Source organism: Bufo bufo, chromosome 9 (genome assembly GCF_905171765.1).
Source record: "Bufo bufo chromosome 9, aBufBuf1.1, whole genome shotgun sequence".
Taxonomy (NCBI): domain Eukaryota; kingdom Metazoa; phylum Chordata; class Amphibia; order Anura; family Bufonidae; genus Bufo; species Bufo bufo.
The window spans coordinates 5,752,629-5,769,736 of NC_053397.1; the positions used below are offsets into that span (position 1 = coordinate 5,752,629).

The following is a 17,108-nucleotide window of genomic DNA, read 5'->3' on the forward strand; positions in this document are numbered from 1 at the left end:
TCCCGGAAATGTAAGTGCTGTATGTGAACATAACATAGAGGGGTGACATGACTAATAAAGATTAATGAAGAAACAAGCCCCACCCCCGAGGACTCGGCTGTGCTTCATGGTTCTTGTGCACCATACCCTCATTATCCAACTGTTACATCAGTGGCTTGTTGGGTCCCTGTCTTGAATTGAATGGCTACCCTATAGATTAAATATAGAGACCCTCCAGGATGGACCACTGCAGAAATATCAGGAACTTACAGAACGGTTATCTTAAATGGTTGTGATGTCACTGCCTGCATCATGTGTTTACTGTGATGTCACTTCCTGTGTGGCTATTGTGATGTGAAAGTTTGCATGTTACACATTTATTGTGATGTCACTCGGCCAGGGTATATAAGGCAAGGCACTTTGTAGAGACAGAGAGGGTGGAGCTTTACAGCAGTGACGGAACTGTGTGGGGGGGGGTATAGTGGAATATAAGTTCATGGGGAGGTTACTGTGTATAAAGGTAACTGCTCATTAGTGTATTCTGTCCATGAATGTACCAGTCTGAGAAGAGGCCTCCTTGTCTCCTTATAAATTTATGACCGAGATCAGGGTAAGCCCTAGAAGCAGCTGGTACTAATTACCTAAACAGGTATTTATTAATGAAGCAGAATATCTATGTATTCATATAATTAATCTTAGTTTTGTATAAGAAAATTAATAGATTTTTTTCATATTGTTAGATGTTATGAAGGACCTTGATGTATCCAGTATCATATATATATATATATATATATATAAAATTATATATATTTTTTTTTCTCGATAGGAGTATATTCACTTCTAAAACATTGTAAACAGTGTCTGCAAAGATGTGCTGTTTTTGTAACTAACAATTAATCACCTGCTGGTATAGAAGAGGTACAGAGAGCTCAACTTGTCTTCTAACCTCTGTAGGTGTCTAGCTCTTTGGTTTTCTGATCTTCTGGTTGCTAGATTCCTTGGGGGATCTCTCCTCCTTGTTCTTTTTTTCTATGCCCCCCTCCATCTGTGTGTGGTTTATGATCACAAACTTATCAGTTAGACACACCTTCCTAATTTGGAACTTTCCAATCATTGTCGGATAGGCGTGTACTTTGATAAGGAATGTGACATCATAACATCACCCAAAAGGCACTGTTGCAATGTCACCTACTCATACCTAGGTGGCATTGTTGTATAAGCTATTTGCATCATCATATAAAGGGTTAACTATGTAAGTGTGACTTCATCTGGCATTCTATACATTTGACACCTGAAGTTTAAATCAAAGCTATAGGGATTAATTCTGACATTTTTTTCCCAATTAGAGACAAACCTCTAGGCGTCTCTCTGAATGTTTCTCACACTGTTGATCTATGGACCCGTAATGATATGAATAGGCCTTGTCTTCTCACAGAGATATCTGTACCTCTTCTATACCAGCAGGTGATTGTTAGTTACAAAAACACCACATCTTTGCAGACACTCTTTACAATGTTTTAGAAGTGAATATTCTCCTATGGAGAAATATATACAGTATATGTGATACTGGATACATCAAGGTCCTTCATAACATCTAACAATATGAAACCACACAGATCTATTGATTTTTTTTTTTATACAAAACTAAGGTTGATTATATGAATACATAGATATTCTGCTTCATTAATAAATCCCTGTTTAGGTAATTAGTACCAGCTGCTTCTAGGGCTTACCCTCATCTCAGCCATAAATTTATAAGGAGACAAGGAGGCCTCTTCTCAGACTGGTACATTCATGGACAGAATACACTAATGAGCAGTTACCTTTATACACCGTAACCTCCCCATGAACTTATATTCCACTATACATGAAGATTCATATAAGATGGTGCATATAATCCAACATGGCTTCTTCTAGGCCAGTGGTGGCGAACCTATGGCACTGGTGCCAGAGGTGGCACTCGGAGCCCTCTCTGTGGGTACCCACGCCTGGAAAAAGTCTGACTGTACCAATATGCCTTAGACCTTTCCTGCCATTCATCAGCGCAGGACGCACCATGAACAGGCAGCACACTGAATGTAGGCAGGCTATTATAGCTACTACATGATAAAGTACATGAAAGATATACTATATTGGACTGTAGGATTCTGGTTAACTTGCCGCGTTGGCACTTTGCGATAAGTAAGGGGGTTTTGGGGTTGCGGTTTGGGCACTCAGTCTCTAAAAGGTTCGCCATCACTGTTCTAGGCCATCGATATCCACTATAACTAGAATATTTGAATATAAATGTTTTGCACCTATGAAAAAGCAGTGAACACAGTGAAGACTGCACACAGAACGGACAGAGGCCATACAGTGGGGAAAAAAGTATGAAACACTGACAATTTTGCAAGTTTTTCTACCTACAAAGAATGGAGAGGTCTGTAATTTTTATTGTAGGTAAACTTCAACTGTGAGAGACAGAATAAAAAAAAAATCAGAAAATCACATTGTATGATTTTTTAAATAATTAATTTGCATTTTATTGCATGAAATAAGTATCTGATCACCTACCAACTGGCAGGAATCCTGGCTCTCTGACATGTTTTTTTTGTTTTGTTTTTTTAAGAAGCCCTCCTACTCGGCACTCCTACCTGTATTAGTTGCACCTGTTTACTGAGCTTAGCGCGTTCGGCGCTTTGAAAGCTCGTCACTTCCTCCGGAAGTGACAGGAGCAGCGTGCGGCGTCCTGACCGGCATAAGCGGCAGAGCACATGGAGGTGCAGAAGCCAGTGGCAGCGGGTGGCTGCATGTTGGGTCCAGAGCCGCAATCGCCAGGAGATATTCCAGCGCCGCTCTCTGTTAGTTCCCCTGTGGGAAGAAATGATTCATGTCCACTCTGTGTCGAGTGCGCTATGTCTGGTCAGGGAGTCATTTGATCCCCCTTTCCTCTTGTCAATACACTTGTGTGTGTTTTTTGGGGCTTAAATATATATACAGTCAGGTCCATAAATATTGGGACATGGACACAATTCTGACATGTTTGGCTCTATACACCACCACAATGGATTTGAAATGAAACTAACAAGACGTGCTTTACCTGCAGACCGTCAGCTGTAATCTGAGGGGATTTACATCCAAATCAGGTGAACGGTGCAGGAATTACAACAGTTTACATATGGGCCTCCCACTTGTTAAGGGATCAAAAGTAATGGGACAATTGTCTTCTCAGCTGTCCCATGGCCAGGTGTGTGTTATTTCCTCATTATCCCAATTACAATGAGCAGATAAAAGGTCCAGAGGTCATTTCCAGTCTGCTATCTGCATTTGGAATCTGTTGCTGTCAACTCTCAAGATGAGATCCAAAGAGCTGTCACCATCAGTGAAGCCATCATTAGGCTGAAAAAACACCACAAACCCATCAGAGAGATAGCAAAAACATCAGGCGCGGCCAAAACAACTGTTTGGAACATTCTTACAAAGAAGGAACGCACCGGTGAGCTCAGCAACACCAGAAGACCACGGAAAACAACTGCGGTGGATGAGCGAAGAATTCTTTCCTTGATGAAGAAAACACCCTTCACAACAGTTGGCCAGATGAAGAACACTCTACAGGAGGTAGGTGTATGTGTGTCAAAGTCAACCATCAGGAGAAGACTTCACCAGAGTGAATACAGAGGGTTCACCACAAGATGGAAACCATTGGTGAGCCTCAAAAACAGGAAGGCCAGATTAGAGTTTGCCAAACGACATCTAAAAAAGCCTTCACAGTTCTGGAACAACATCCTATGGACAGATGAGACCAAGATCAACTTGTACCAGAGTGATGGGAAGAGAAGAGTATGGAGAAGGAAAGGAGCTGCTCATGATCCTAAGCATACCACCTCATCAGTGAAGCATGGTGGTGGTAGTGTCATGGCGTGGGCATGTATGGCTGCCAATGGAACTGCTTCTCTGGTATTTATTGATGATGTGACTGCTGACAAAAGCAGCAGGATGAATTCTGAAGTGTTTCGGGCAATATTATCGGCTCATATTCAGCCAAATGCTTCAGAACTCATTGGACGGCGCTTCACATTGCAGATGGTCAATGACCCAAAGCATACTGCAAAAGCAACCAAAGAGTTTTCTAAGGGAAAGAAGTGGAATGTTCTGCAATGGCCGAGTCAATCACCGGACCTGAATCCGATTGAGCATTTCACTTGCTGAAGACAAAACTGAAGGGAAAATGCCCCAAGAACAAGCAGGAACTGAAGACAGTTGCAGTAGAGGCCTGGCAGAGCATCACCAGGGATGAGACCCAGCGTCTGGTGATGTCTATGCGTTCCAGACTTCAGGCTATAATTGACTGCAAAGGATTTGTAACCAAGTATTAAAAAGTGAAAGTTTGATTTATGATTATTATTCTGTCCCATTACTTTTGGTCCCTTAACAAGTAGGAGGCACAGATGGAAACTGCTGTAATTCCTGCACCGTTCACCTGATTTGGATGTAAATCCCCTCAAATTACAGCTGACAGTCTGCAGGTAAAGCACATCTTGTTTGTTTCATTTCAAATCCATTTTGGTGGTGTGAAGAGCCAAAAATGTTAGAATTGTGTCCATGTCCCAATATTTATGGACCTGACTGTATATACTTCTATCTATGTGTAGCCCCTCCTGATTTGGTCTGTTCTCGCCTCTTAGGTTTCCAAGGAGGCGCAGAAGAAACCTAAAAAGCTGTCAAAGTGTATATCATATTTCAAGCGGCTTCCAGATAATCATCCTAAAAGATTATGCAAGGACTGTATAGCGAGTATTATTTGCGAGGAACAACCCTCACTAATGGATGATTTCAGAGTTATGATACACAACTCCTAAGGGTCCTCTTCCCCCCAAACGACAAATTTATTTCACCCTCATCCTCGGACTCTGAGGACATGGGGGGAGGATGCCTCCTCTTCCAGGCATTGGGAGGAGGAGGACATTACTTCAGAGACGGATTTCTATGAGGGCGATAGAAGGTTCTATTTCGCTGTGGATGAAATGCCAGAATTATTAAAGGCAGTGAGGGCCACTATGGGGGTGGAAGAGGTGCAAAAAACACATTCCATCCAGGAAGAAATGTTTGGGGGACTAAGGGTTAAAAAGACACGTGTATTCCTCATTAATGAAAACATAAGAGACATGATTTTGGAGGAATGGTCGGACCCCGAAAAACGTCTGGGTGTGTCCAAGGTTTTAAAAAACCGTCTGCTCTTTGATCCAACAGAATCTAAGATATTAGATGAGATCCCTAAGATAGACGTGCAGGTGGCAAAGGTCAATAAGAAGACAGCATCCCAGTTACCGGATCCCATGGACAGGAAAGCTGACAGTCTGTTACGCAAATCATGGGAGGCAGCGATGTTTAACCTTAAATCAAATATCGCTGCAACATCTGTCGCTAGATCCATGTGTCTTTGGCTAAACAAGCTTGAAAATCATATTAGGGATAAAACCCCTAGAGAGAAGATCTTGAATTCTATTCCCTTGCTAAAATCGGCCACTGCTTTCTTGGCGGATGCGTTCGCCGAGTCTGTAAGATTCTCAGCCAAAGACGCCTCGCCGAGCTCTTTGGATGAAGTGTTGGTCAGGGGACAAGACTTCTAAAATTAAGCTGTGCTCCATTCCATTTTCAGGGGAGTATGTTTTCGGGCCCGTACTGGATGCAATCTTGGAAAAAGCCTCAGATAAGAAAAAAGGTTTTCCCGAGGACAGACCATACAGAAGGAAATATCCCTTTTGTTCTTCCTCGGGCCAAGGGGGGCAGAGGTAGGGGCTTTTTCCCTACTTCCCAGAGCAAGTCCAGCGATAGACAATGACGCCTGTGTAGGGGGGAGACTGAAGAATTTCCTGTCATCTTGGGAATTGATTTCCCCAAACCCCTGGGCTCAGGAGATTATAAAGTCCGGTTACCGAATAGAATTATCTTCAGTCCCCCAAACAGGTTCATTGTGTCCAGCCTCAGGTCTCTGACCGATCAGGAAAGAATCTGGCAGGGTGTACAAGACCTGTTAAAGATGGAAGTGGTAATCAAGGTTCCAATTTCAGAGCAAGGACGAGGTCTTTACTCCAATCTATTCCTAGTGGAAAAGAAAGGGGGCTCTTTTCGTACGATTCCTGAACAAATTCATATCTTACCGAAAATTCAGGATGGAGTCCCTGGGGTCCATAATTCCCCTAATATTAAAAGATGCCCTAATGTGCACGGTGGACCCGAGGGACGCCTACTACAATGTTCCAATTTATGCCAACTGCCAGAAGTTACTGAGATTCGCCATCAGAGACCACAGAGGGTTGATACATCATTATCAATTCACGGCCCTTCCATTTGGAATTTCCTCCGCACCCAGGATTTTTACAAAACTTGTAATCGAAATGGTGGCTTTCTTGAGGCAAAAATGACTAATCTTAGTCCCATACTTAGACGACTTTCTACACCGATGACCACCTTTTGGCAGACTTAGACACTTTTCTGTCAACACTGAGGAAACTGGGCTGGATAGTGAACACCAGAAAATCAAACCTACAGCCGTCAACAAAAATAAGTTTCCTGGGGGTTATTCTGGAATCTCATATCCAATCCACTCTTCTTCCCCAAGACAAGGTCAAAAATCTGTGAGACAAAATCAGAATATTTCAAAAGAAGAAGATCTGCTCCATAAGGCAAGCAATGAGTCTCCTGGGCCTACTCACATCATGCATAACCTCAGGAACTTGGAGTCAACTGCATTTTCGACCTTTACAAGCCTGGTTTCTCAGAGTTTGGAACCGACAACAGATTACCCTGGATTACAGAGTGTCCGTTCCTCACGTGGTAAAGATTTCCCTAAATTGGTGAGCAGTCTCAAAAAATCTCTCAAGGGGAGTCGTGTGGAAGAAGTCTCCTTTAGTACAAATCAGGACCGACGCAAGTCAGTCAGGATGGAGGGCAAAAGTGGTGGACCATTATTATCAGGGCTCCTGGCCCCAATCGATCAGCTCTCAATCCTCAAATTTCAGAGAACTAAGGGTAGTATGGGATTCCTTGAAAACTGCAGAAGGGAATCTTCAGGGTCTCCACCTAAAAATTATTTTGGACAACACGACTACCGTTGCCTATCTCTCCCATCAAGGAGGAACAAGATCGAAAAATCTCCTGTCCTTATCCAACAAGACCTTCAACTGGGCAGAACAAAATGTGAAATCCATTTCCGCGATCCACCTTAAGGGGGTCACTGAATCTAGAGGCGGATTACCTCAGTCGGAGGAAATTAGACCAGACAGAATGGTCCCTGAACGCAGAAGTTTTTCAAATGTTAGTGGACAGATGGGGCGTTCCAGAAGTGGACCTGTTTGCTACAATACGAAGGTAAAATTTTGTTCCCTAAACCCCCGGGACAATCCCTGGGCATTGGATGCATTTACCCTGCAATGGGACTGAAGTCTCAGCTACGCCTTTCCTCCGCTTCCGCTCATTCCCAAAGTGATTCAAAAGATCTACCAAGACAATACAACGTTAATCATAATAACCCCATTTTGGCTGAAGAAAAGCTGGTTTGCCTTCATCTCCGATCCTTGGCCTCTTCCGCCCAGGTAGGATCTTCTTTATCAGGGTCCGATTCTGCACCCCAATCCAGAGTTCCTGAAACTAGCAGCCTGGATCCTGAGAACCAGATATTGAAGCATCAAGGTCTTTCGGGCAGAGTAATATACACACTTAGAGCATGCAGGAAGAAAGTAACTTCCGCAATATACCTAAATATTTGGAAAAGATTCTGTTCCTGGTCGGGAAACCTGTCTCCAAACCTGGAAGGACCAAGCATCCAGAAGATCTTGGAATTCTTATAACAGGGACTTGAGCTGGGGCTTAGACCATCCACCCTCAAAGTACAGGTGTCGGCTCTCAGCTGTTTTTACGATTCCAAACTAATAAATATATTCTAGAGAAGCTCCACCAGAAAACTACTGGAGCCCAGGCTATCAGTCACCAGCTGATCAAGGAGAAATAAATCAGTAATAAATCAGGCTGGCTCACAGGATGTTTGCATACACAAAATGTATTATCCCAATAAAAATATCACTAAAATGTTGAAACATAACCTTATTCCATATCAGCATATATACATATAGATAAATATAATGCGGAGCTCACGCATACATCTATATAACTGGAGCACTCCAATAAATGTCACCTCTTTCAAATGTTATCAATTTTCACCTATCTGCAAAAAATTAGACTACTAAAAATAATCGTATAGCTTTGTGCGATTTTACCAGTAGTTGGAACCTAGATGGTTGGAAGGAATGTCCTTGTTGCGATTTTAAATGGTGTAAATTCGGGCTCAAACAGCGCTTCCAGATGGTGGATACCTCGCTTTCGGCCCGTGCTTGTTCACTGCCGCCTCGTTCACAGTGATCCCTCGTGTCGATCTACGTGGCGTCCCACGTGATTAGCCAGGGAAAGGATTGCGCAGTTCACTGTTGTGTGACGTAACCAGTATAGCAGAATCCGATTGGTTTAATCCATATAACGGAAGCCGATGAAGCAGAGTTCGATTGGTATAGAGTTCAATTCCGTGCAGCAGAATCAATGCGATGCATAGAACATGCCGACATAGGCAGATCGACTGTGCTGGTATTTTGACCTGATGTCCCCTGGTGCCGGTATTGGACTCGCCACCCTCGATAAAATAAATTCGATAGAATAATCACAAGGTCCTTTTTGCAGTATTGGAAGAAACGCACAGAAAGCTGGGTCACGTTCACACTAGACGCGTTTCGGAACACAAGTTGCCTTTTAAATACCCTATTTTGGCATATTACAATACATGGACTGGATTCTGGATCGTGCAATAGCAAACTAATTGCAAACTGCACACCCACAGTCAATACTTCAGGTATATAAAAATACAAAATAATAATATGAAACAAATAGTTTAAAATTACATATTATGAACCATAAAATACAGACATTCAAAGACTCAAAATTCAAATGTTAAAATAATTCGGAGGCTCAGACTGGCATGACCAACAGCTTTCCATTTAGCACTTTATATTCCACTACTGAGGAAGGAACTTGTGTTCCGAAACGCGTCTAGTGTGAATGTGACCCAGCTTTCTGTGCGTTTCTTCCAATACTGCAAAAAGGACCTTGTGATTATTCTATCGAATTTATTTTATCGAGGGTGGCGAGTCCAATACCGGCACCAGGGGACATCAGGTCAAAATACCACCACAGTCGATCTGCCGATGTCGGCATGTTCTATGCATCGTATTGATTCTGCTGCACGGAATTGACCTCTATACCAATCGAACTCTGCTTCATCGGCTTCCGTTATATCAATTAAACCAATCGGATTCCGCTATACTGGTTACGTCACACAACAGTGAACTGCGTATCCTATTTTGATCAGCGAATCCTTTCCCTGGCTAATCACGTGGGACGCCACGTAGATCGACACGAGGGATCACTGTGAACGAGGCGGCAGTGAACAAGCACGGGCCGAAAGCGAGGTATCCACCATCTGGAAGTGCTGTTTGAGCCCGAATTTACACCATTTAAAATCGCAACAAGGACATTCCTTCCAACCATCTAGGTTCCAACTACTGGTAAAATCGCACAAAGCTATACGATTATTTTTAGTAGTCTAATTTTTTGCAGATAGGTGAAAATTGATAATATTTAAAAGCAAAGAGGTGACATTTATTGGAGTACTCCAGTTATATAGATGTATAGGCACTCCTGAGGAAGCCAGCAAGCCTGGCGATACGCGTTGGGCTCTTTCCCTGACCACCACGCATATCCCCGAACCATGCTACTTCTATGTTAAGTATTTGAGCTTTTATTCATTATTGATGGATTACATGCACTTTATAATATTATATACTTATTGATGTGGGAGTGTGTTCATGATTTTGTGGTGAGCCAGGGTGGCATGTGCTGATATATGGTGCACATGGCCCTGATTTGTTGTATACAACGATTTTAACTTTTTCTGTGTCGTGTCTGTTTTCTTGAATAAATTTGTTACATTTTAGATGTGCGGCTCCTGTTTCTTTCAAGTTATATAGATGTATGCGTGAGCTCCGCATTATATTTATCTATATGTATATATGCTGATATGGAATAAGGTTATGTTTCAACATTTTTACATTTTTATGATATTTTTATTGGGATAATACATTTTGTGTATGCAAAAATCCCGTGAGCCAGCCTGATTTATTACTGATTTTACGATTCTGATCTTGCTAACCACAGATGGATAAAAAGATTCATGAGGGCGGCCTCCAGGCTTCAACCAACTCTAAAGTCTCGTATTCCTCCCTGGGACCTTAATATTGTTCTCACTGGTCTAACATTTTCCCCTTTTGAGCCACTTTCTAATCGCAATCACGTCAGCCCGGAGACTGGGTGAGATCCAGGCCACTTCCATCAGAGAACCTTACCTGCGAGTCATGAAGGATAGAATAGTTCTTAAGCTAGACCCGGGGTTCCTCCCAAAGGTAGTGTCAAATTTTCATTGTGACCAGGAGATCATCTTGCCATCCTTTTGTAATCATCCTTCTAACAGCAAAGAATCCGTTTTCCATACCCGGGATGTCAGACGTACAGTCTTGAATTATATTGAGGCTACTAAAGATTTCAGGAAGTCGGAGATCCTTCTAATTCAATTTTCAGGCAGAAACAAGGGCAAAAAAATGACAAAATCTTCCTTAGCCAGGTGGATTAGGGACACCATTTCCCTCTGCTATGAGACTCGGGGCCTTCCCTGTCTCCACAAAATTGTAAAGCTCATTCGACTAGGGCTACGTCTTCTTCTCAGGCGGAGAAAGCAGGGGCTTTGCAGGGCCGCTACATGGTCTAGTGTTCATACATTCATCAAGCGCTATAGACTAGATCTTTTCAGAACTTCTGATTTGTCTTTTGGATTTAAAGTCCTTCAGGCAGCCGCCCCCCCCTCGATATATATTTTTGTATATCTCCTTGTGTGCCGTCGTGGTGATGATATGGAAATCCGGAATTAGTCTTACCGGTAATTCAGTTTCCATGAGATCACCACGACGACTCATTATTCCCTCCCAATTATTTTAAGTTGACCTTCTGGTGGGTATGAAGTAATAGCTTTCCTTAGGTTATTCTTCTCTTTTTCTCTATTTTTGCTCTTTGTAATTTTGGAAGCACTGGTGTTGGTGGTGGGAGGGGGGGATTTAAACCTTTCTCTGTTCTCCTCGTGTGCCGTCGTGGTGATCTCATGGAAACTGAATTACCGGTAAGACTAATTCCGGCTTTCTCAGGATTAGAGGAGTGGATTTGCACAAGGAATGTATGGTTATGTGTCAATGTAGCTACCCTACATGGCGGTATGATTACTATGACGGGCTCCCTTTTATGAGCGCAGCGTGCTGACCCTGCATGTCAGCAAACAAGGACAAGTATTGATCTGGGTCCATTCGGTTGTAGATGATTTTTGGACGCCACGTGACCCGCAAGCTGCAAAGTCTTCACACAAATGTTTGACTTTCCTGTTTGTTTCTACACAAAATTCCACTGAAGAGTTATCCATTAATCCAGAAAGTGACCGGAGACGGAGCAGACGGCGATCCCAGCGAGCCATGAGGAATCTCCTGCTGATATCGGCCCTGGTCGCCCTGTGCGTCCCACCGCCGTGCCATGGCGGACGGGTGAGTGATTACCAGTCAGACCTGGATATTACCTGTAACCTTCTGCACATCGTGTATAGACTTTGGGGGGCATTTACTAACACTGGTGTCTTTTATACTGCTCTGCCCCCCCCCCCACTGGCGCCTCGATTATTTAGAGGTACACTTTTTGGCAGGCCCGCACACCAGAACTGATATCTGCACCAGTAACGGAGCTGCTGTAGCATTCACTAGGTCCCACACACCTCCCCTCTCTGTCCAATTTTTGGAAAAGTATCAAACAGTTGTGCAAATCCCCAAAAAGTCGCAAATTATTGTGCAAGCGGGCAGTGCACCAAATTTTGCAACTTTTTACACCAGTTTCCTGACGCACAGGGTATATAAATGTCGGCTTTTGTGCTTCAATCCCTCAACATTTTCAAGATCTCTGCTTTCTGTCAGTAAATGAGTATATCCATGGTTACTTCCAGAACCCATCCAGCCCTAGTACTTCTCATAGCTGACAGTTTGTTACAATTGCGTCCAGTCTACACAATCCTCCGTGATATATTTGACCTGCTCTGATACATTGTAACAATTTGAGCTGTTACCCCCCCCCCCCCAACTTAGCGCATAGCTTTCAGCCATTACTGCTCCAAAAGGCAAATATTCATCTTTTGAGAGGTCTTAACTACAACTCCCAGCATGCTGTGTCTGCCACATGTTGGAGGTCGCTGCTCTGATTGTTGTGACATGAAGGTGTGCTTCCTCCCCGCAGAAGATGGAGATCCGCAGCATGCACATACACAGCAGGGTCTCCTCCCGCTTTGCTCGAACCTTCATCACCACCATCATCCAAAACGTATGTAACTCCTCCCAAGAAACCGCCATTGAAATGGAGCTTCCGAAAACAGCGTTCATCACCAACTTCACCATGTGAGTGCTCTTTGGAGGAGGGTGCACATTATTTACAGCTTTTCCAGGCCCCCGAGCGGCAAATCTGCCTGGTAATGATCCCAGAAAGGGTCTGTGCATACCTGGTTATGGGGGGGTCCCTCGGGGGAGGGGCCGGACTTTATGGAGCGTCTGATAATGATGACACATTTTGCTCCCATTGTTTGGGATTACAACTTCTGCTCCTCTGATACATTGTTTCTAATAACGTGTTCTCTTTCTGTAAGGATCATTAACAATGTTACAACCACCGGGATCGTTAAAGAGAAGGCTGAGGCGAAGAAAGAGTATCAGAAAGCCGTATCCAGGGGCCAGAGCGCTGGTCTGGTCCAGTACGTATCTTGTGTATGAAAGGCGCTTCTTGGGATCCTCGGTACATAGAGGAGGGGGCTCCATAGCATAGATCAAACTGGATCCCACACGTATGGTGCCCTGTTTTACCACTGAGGACAGACGGGCCTGGGGAGCAAGCAGGACTGGACCCCTTCTCCCCAAGGGCCCGATAGCAGCCCCTGGTCTGCTCTATAATATGTACACCCTTGTTGGGACAGATTGATCCCATCACACACCAGGGAAACCGCCTTATTACTGGCTGGTCATGGAGGTGTCCGCAGCCTGCATTCTGTAGGTGGACCGATCCCAGGGAGCCAGCAGCTTCTACATACGATTTTCTGGAGATTCGAATGATATCACATAAGGGTTAATTGCTCATAATGCAATTCCCTAACATAAGAGTCATCAGGGTGCAGAAGCATTGCAGGGCATCCATTAGTTTATGTAATAAGACTCCGATTCATCAGATCCCGGTGTGGCCCCTGTGGACATCACGTCCTCTGCAGTGATACTTTGGCACCATTGGTTCTTGCTCTCACATATGAAACGTTTAATTTAAGTCTCTTGGGACATTTCATGTAGATCTACTGGACGCAGAATGGAGAACTTTAAAGTCTCAGTGAATGTGGGGCCTCGGTCTACAGCAACGTTTCAGCTGGTCTATGAGGAGCTACTGAAGCGGCAGCTCGGGATCTACGAATTATACCTGAGAATTCGACCCAAAGAGCTGGTGGAAAGCTTTCAGGTAAGAATATAACAGCACTGCAGGACCCCTTATAATATAACGTCCCTGCAGGACCCCCGTATAAAATAACATCACTGCAGGACCCCCGTATAAAATAACATCACTGCAGGACCCCTTATAATATAACGTCACTGCAGGACCCCCTTATAATATAACGTCCCTGCAGGACCCCCGTATAAAATAACATCACTGCAGGACCCCCTTATAATATAACATCACTGCAGGACCCCCTTATAATATAACGTCACTGCAGGACCCCCTTATAATATAACATCACTGCAGGACCCCTTATAATATAACATCACTGCAGGACCCCCTTATAATATAACGTCACTGCAGGACCCCCGTATAAAATAACATCACTGCAGGACCCCTTATAATATAACGTCACTGCAGGACCCCCTTATAATATAACGTCACTGCAGGACCCCTTATAATATAACATCACTGCAGGACCCCTTATAATATAACATCACTGCAGGACCCCTTTATAATATAACGTCCCTGCAGGACCCCCGTATAAAATAACATCACTGCAGGACCCCTTATAATATAACGTCACTGCAGGACCCCTTTATAATATAACATCATTGCAGGACCCCTTATAATATAACATCACTGCAGGACCCCTTGTAATATAACATCACTGCAGGACCCCCTTATAATATAACGTCACTGCAGGACCCCCTTATAATATAACGTCACTGCAGGACCCCCTTATAATATAACATCACTGCAGGGCCCCCTTCTAATATAACATTACTGCAGGACCCCCTTATAATATAACATCACTGCAGGACCCCCTTATAATATAACGTTACTGCAGGACCCCCTTATAATATAACGTTACTGCAGGACCCCCTTATAATATAACATTACTGCAGGACCCCCTTATAATATAACGTTACTGCAGGACCCCCTTATAATATAACGTTAATGCAGGACCCCCTTATAATATAACGTCACTGCAGGACCCCCTTATAATATAACGTCACTGCAGGACCCCCTTATAATATAACGTCACTGCAGGACCCCCTTATAATATAACATCACTTTAGAACCCTGGTATAATATAACATCACTGCAGGGCCCCCTTCTAATATAACATTACTGCAGGACCCCCTTATAATATAACATCACTGCAGGACCCCCTTATAATATAACGTTACTGCAGGACCCCCTTATAATATAACATTACTGCAGGACCCCCTTATAATATAACGTTACTGCAGGACCCCCTTATAATATAACGTTAATGCAGGACCCTCTTATAATATAACGTCACTGCAGGACCCCCTTATAATATAACGTCACTGCAGGACCCCCTTATAATATAACATCACTGCAGGACCCCCTTATAATATAACGTCACTGCAGGACCCCTTTATAATATAACATTACTACAGGACCCCCTAGATCCCAGCCACTGCAGATCACAGGCTTTCCTCAGATCCACGGTCTGCAGAATGTCATGATTCTGTTCATCCTGAGCTCCCTGGTTCATAATATTTAAATGGTTATTTTGCAGATCAATGTGGACATCATTGAACCACAAGGGATCAGTTTTCTGAAAGCCGTTGGGACGTTTATGACAAATGAACTTTCTGATGTGGTCAGAATAAATCGTACAGAAAATAAGGTAATGGCCAATTCAGGGATCTGGATAGTAGGACCAATCCCCCATGTGCAGGAGAGAAGTGCGGGGTGACTGTGCAGGAGAGAAGGTGCAGGAGAGAGGGACTGTGCAGGAGAGAGGGTCTGTGCAGGAGAGAAGGTGCAGGAGAGAGGGACTGTGCAGGAGAGAAGATGCAGGAGAGAGGGACTGTGCAGGAGAGAGGGACTGTGCAGGAGAGAAGGTGCAGGAGGGAGTGACTGTGCAGGAGAGAAGTGTGGGGGGACTTTGCAGGAGAGAAGGTGAAAAAGGGAGGGACTGTGCAGGAGGGAGTGACTGTGCAGGAGGGAGTGACTGTGCAGGAGAGAAGGTGCAGGAGGGAGTGAACGTGCAGGAGAGAAGGTGCAGGAGGGAGTGACTGTGCAGGAGAGAAGGTGCAGGAGGGAGTGGCTGTGCCGGAGAGAAGGTGCAGGAGGGAGTGACTGTGCAGGAGAGAAGGTGAAAAAAGGAGGGACTGTGCAGGAGGGAGTGACTGTGCAGGAGAGAAGGTGCAGGAGGGAGTGACTGTGCAGGAGAGAAGGTGCAGGAGGGAGTGACTGTGCAGGAGAGAAGGTGTAGGAGGGAGTGACTGTGCAGGAGAGAAGGTGCAGGAGAGAGGGACTGTGCAGGAGAGAAGGTGCAGGAGGGAGTGACTGTGCAGGAGAGAAGTGTGGGGGGACTTTGCAGGAGAGAAGGTGAAAAAGGGAGGGACTGTGCAGGAGGGAGTGACTGTGCAGGAGGGAGTGACTGTGCAGGAGAGAAGGTGCAGGAGGTAGTGAATGCGCAGGAGAGAAGGTGCAGGAGGGAGTGACTGTGCAGGAGAGAAGGTGCAGGAGGGAGTGACTGTGCAGGAGAGAAGGTGCAGGAGGGAGTGACTGTGCAGGAGAGAAGGTGAAAAAAGGAGGGACTGTGCAGGAGGGAGTGACTGTGCAGGAGAGAAGGTGCAGGAGGGAGTGACTGTGCAGGAGAGAAGGTGCAGGAGGGAGTGACTGTGCAGGAGAGAAGGTGCAGGAGGGAGTGACTGTGCAGAAGAGAAGGTGTAGGAGGGAGTGACTGTGCAGGAGAGAAGGTGCAGGAGGGAGTGACTGTGCAGGAGAGAAGGTGCAGGAGAGAGTGACTGTGCAGGAGAGACGTGTGGGGGGACTTTGCAGGAGAGAAGGTGCAGTAGGGAGTGACTGTGCAGGAGGGAGTGACTGTGCAGGAGTGAGGGACTGTGCAGGAGAGAAGGTGCAGGAGTGAGGGACTGTGCAGGAGAGAAGGTGCAGGAGGGAGGGACTGTTCAGGAGAGAAGATGCAGGAGGGAGTGACTGTGCAGGAGAGAAGGTGTAGGAGGGAGTGACTGTGCAGGAGAGAAGGTGCAGGAGGGAGTGACTGTGCAGGAGAGACGTGTGGGGGGACTTTGCACGAGAGAAGGTGCAGTAGGGAGTGACTGTGCAGGATGGAGTGACTGTGCAGGAGAGAAGGTGCAAAAGGGAGGGACTGTGCAGGAGAGAAGGTGCAGGAGGGAGTGACTGTGCAGGAGAGAAGGTGCAGGAGGGAGTGACTGTGCAGGAGAGAAGGTGCAGGAGGGAGTGACTGTGCAGGAGAGAAGGTGTAGGAGGGATTGACTGTGCAGGAGAGAGGGACTGTGCAGGAGAGAGGGACTGTGCAGGAGAGAAGGTGCAGGAGGGAGTGACTGTGCAGGAGAGAAGTGTGGGGGGACTTTGCAGGAGAGAAGGTGAAAAAGGGAGGGACTGTGCAGGAGGGAGTGACTGTGCAGGAGGGAGTGACTGTGCAGGAGAGAAGGTGCAGGAGGGAGTGAATGTGCAGGAGAGAAGGTGCAGGA

General features: G+C 45.1%; 1 protein-coding gene across 2 annotated transcripts in view; it reads left to right on the forward strand.

Annotated features, from left to right (window-relative positions):
• The first annotated feature begins 11,488 nt into the window (after window positions 1-11,488).
• The window catches only part of LOC120979688 (inter-alpha-trypsin inhibitor heavy chain H3-like), a 66,372-nt gene continuing 60,752 nt past the window's right edge, over window positions 11,489-17,108 (forward strand). For both annotated transcript variants that reach the window (XM_040408595.1, XM_040408596.1), the window contains exons 1-5: window positions 11,489-11,642; window positions 12,379-12,536; window positions 12,782-12,886; window positions 13,470-13,632; window positions 15,161-15,271. In XM_040408595.1, the coding sequence (XP_040264529.1) occupies window positions 11,574-11,642; window positions 12,379-12,536; window positions 12,782-12,886; window positions 13,470-13,632; window positions 15,161-15,271 (606 nt within the window). In that variant the 5' untranslated portion in view covers window positions 11,489-11,573. The remainder of the gene's footprint in view (window positions 11,643-12,378; window positions 12,537-12,781; window positions 12,887-13,469; window positions 13,633-15,160; window positions 15,272-17,108) is intronic.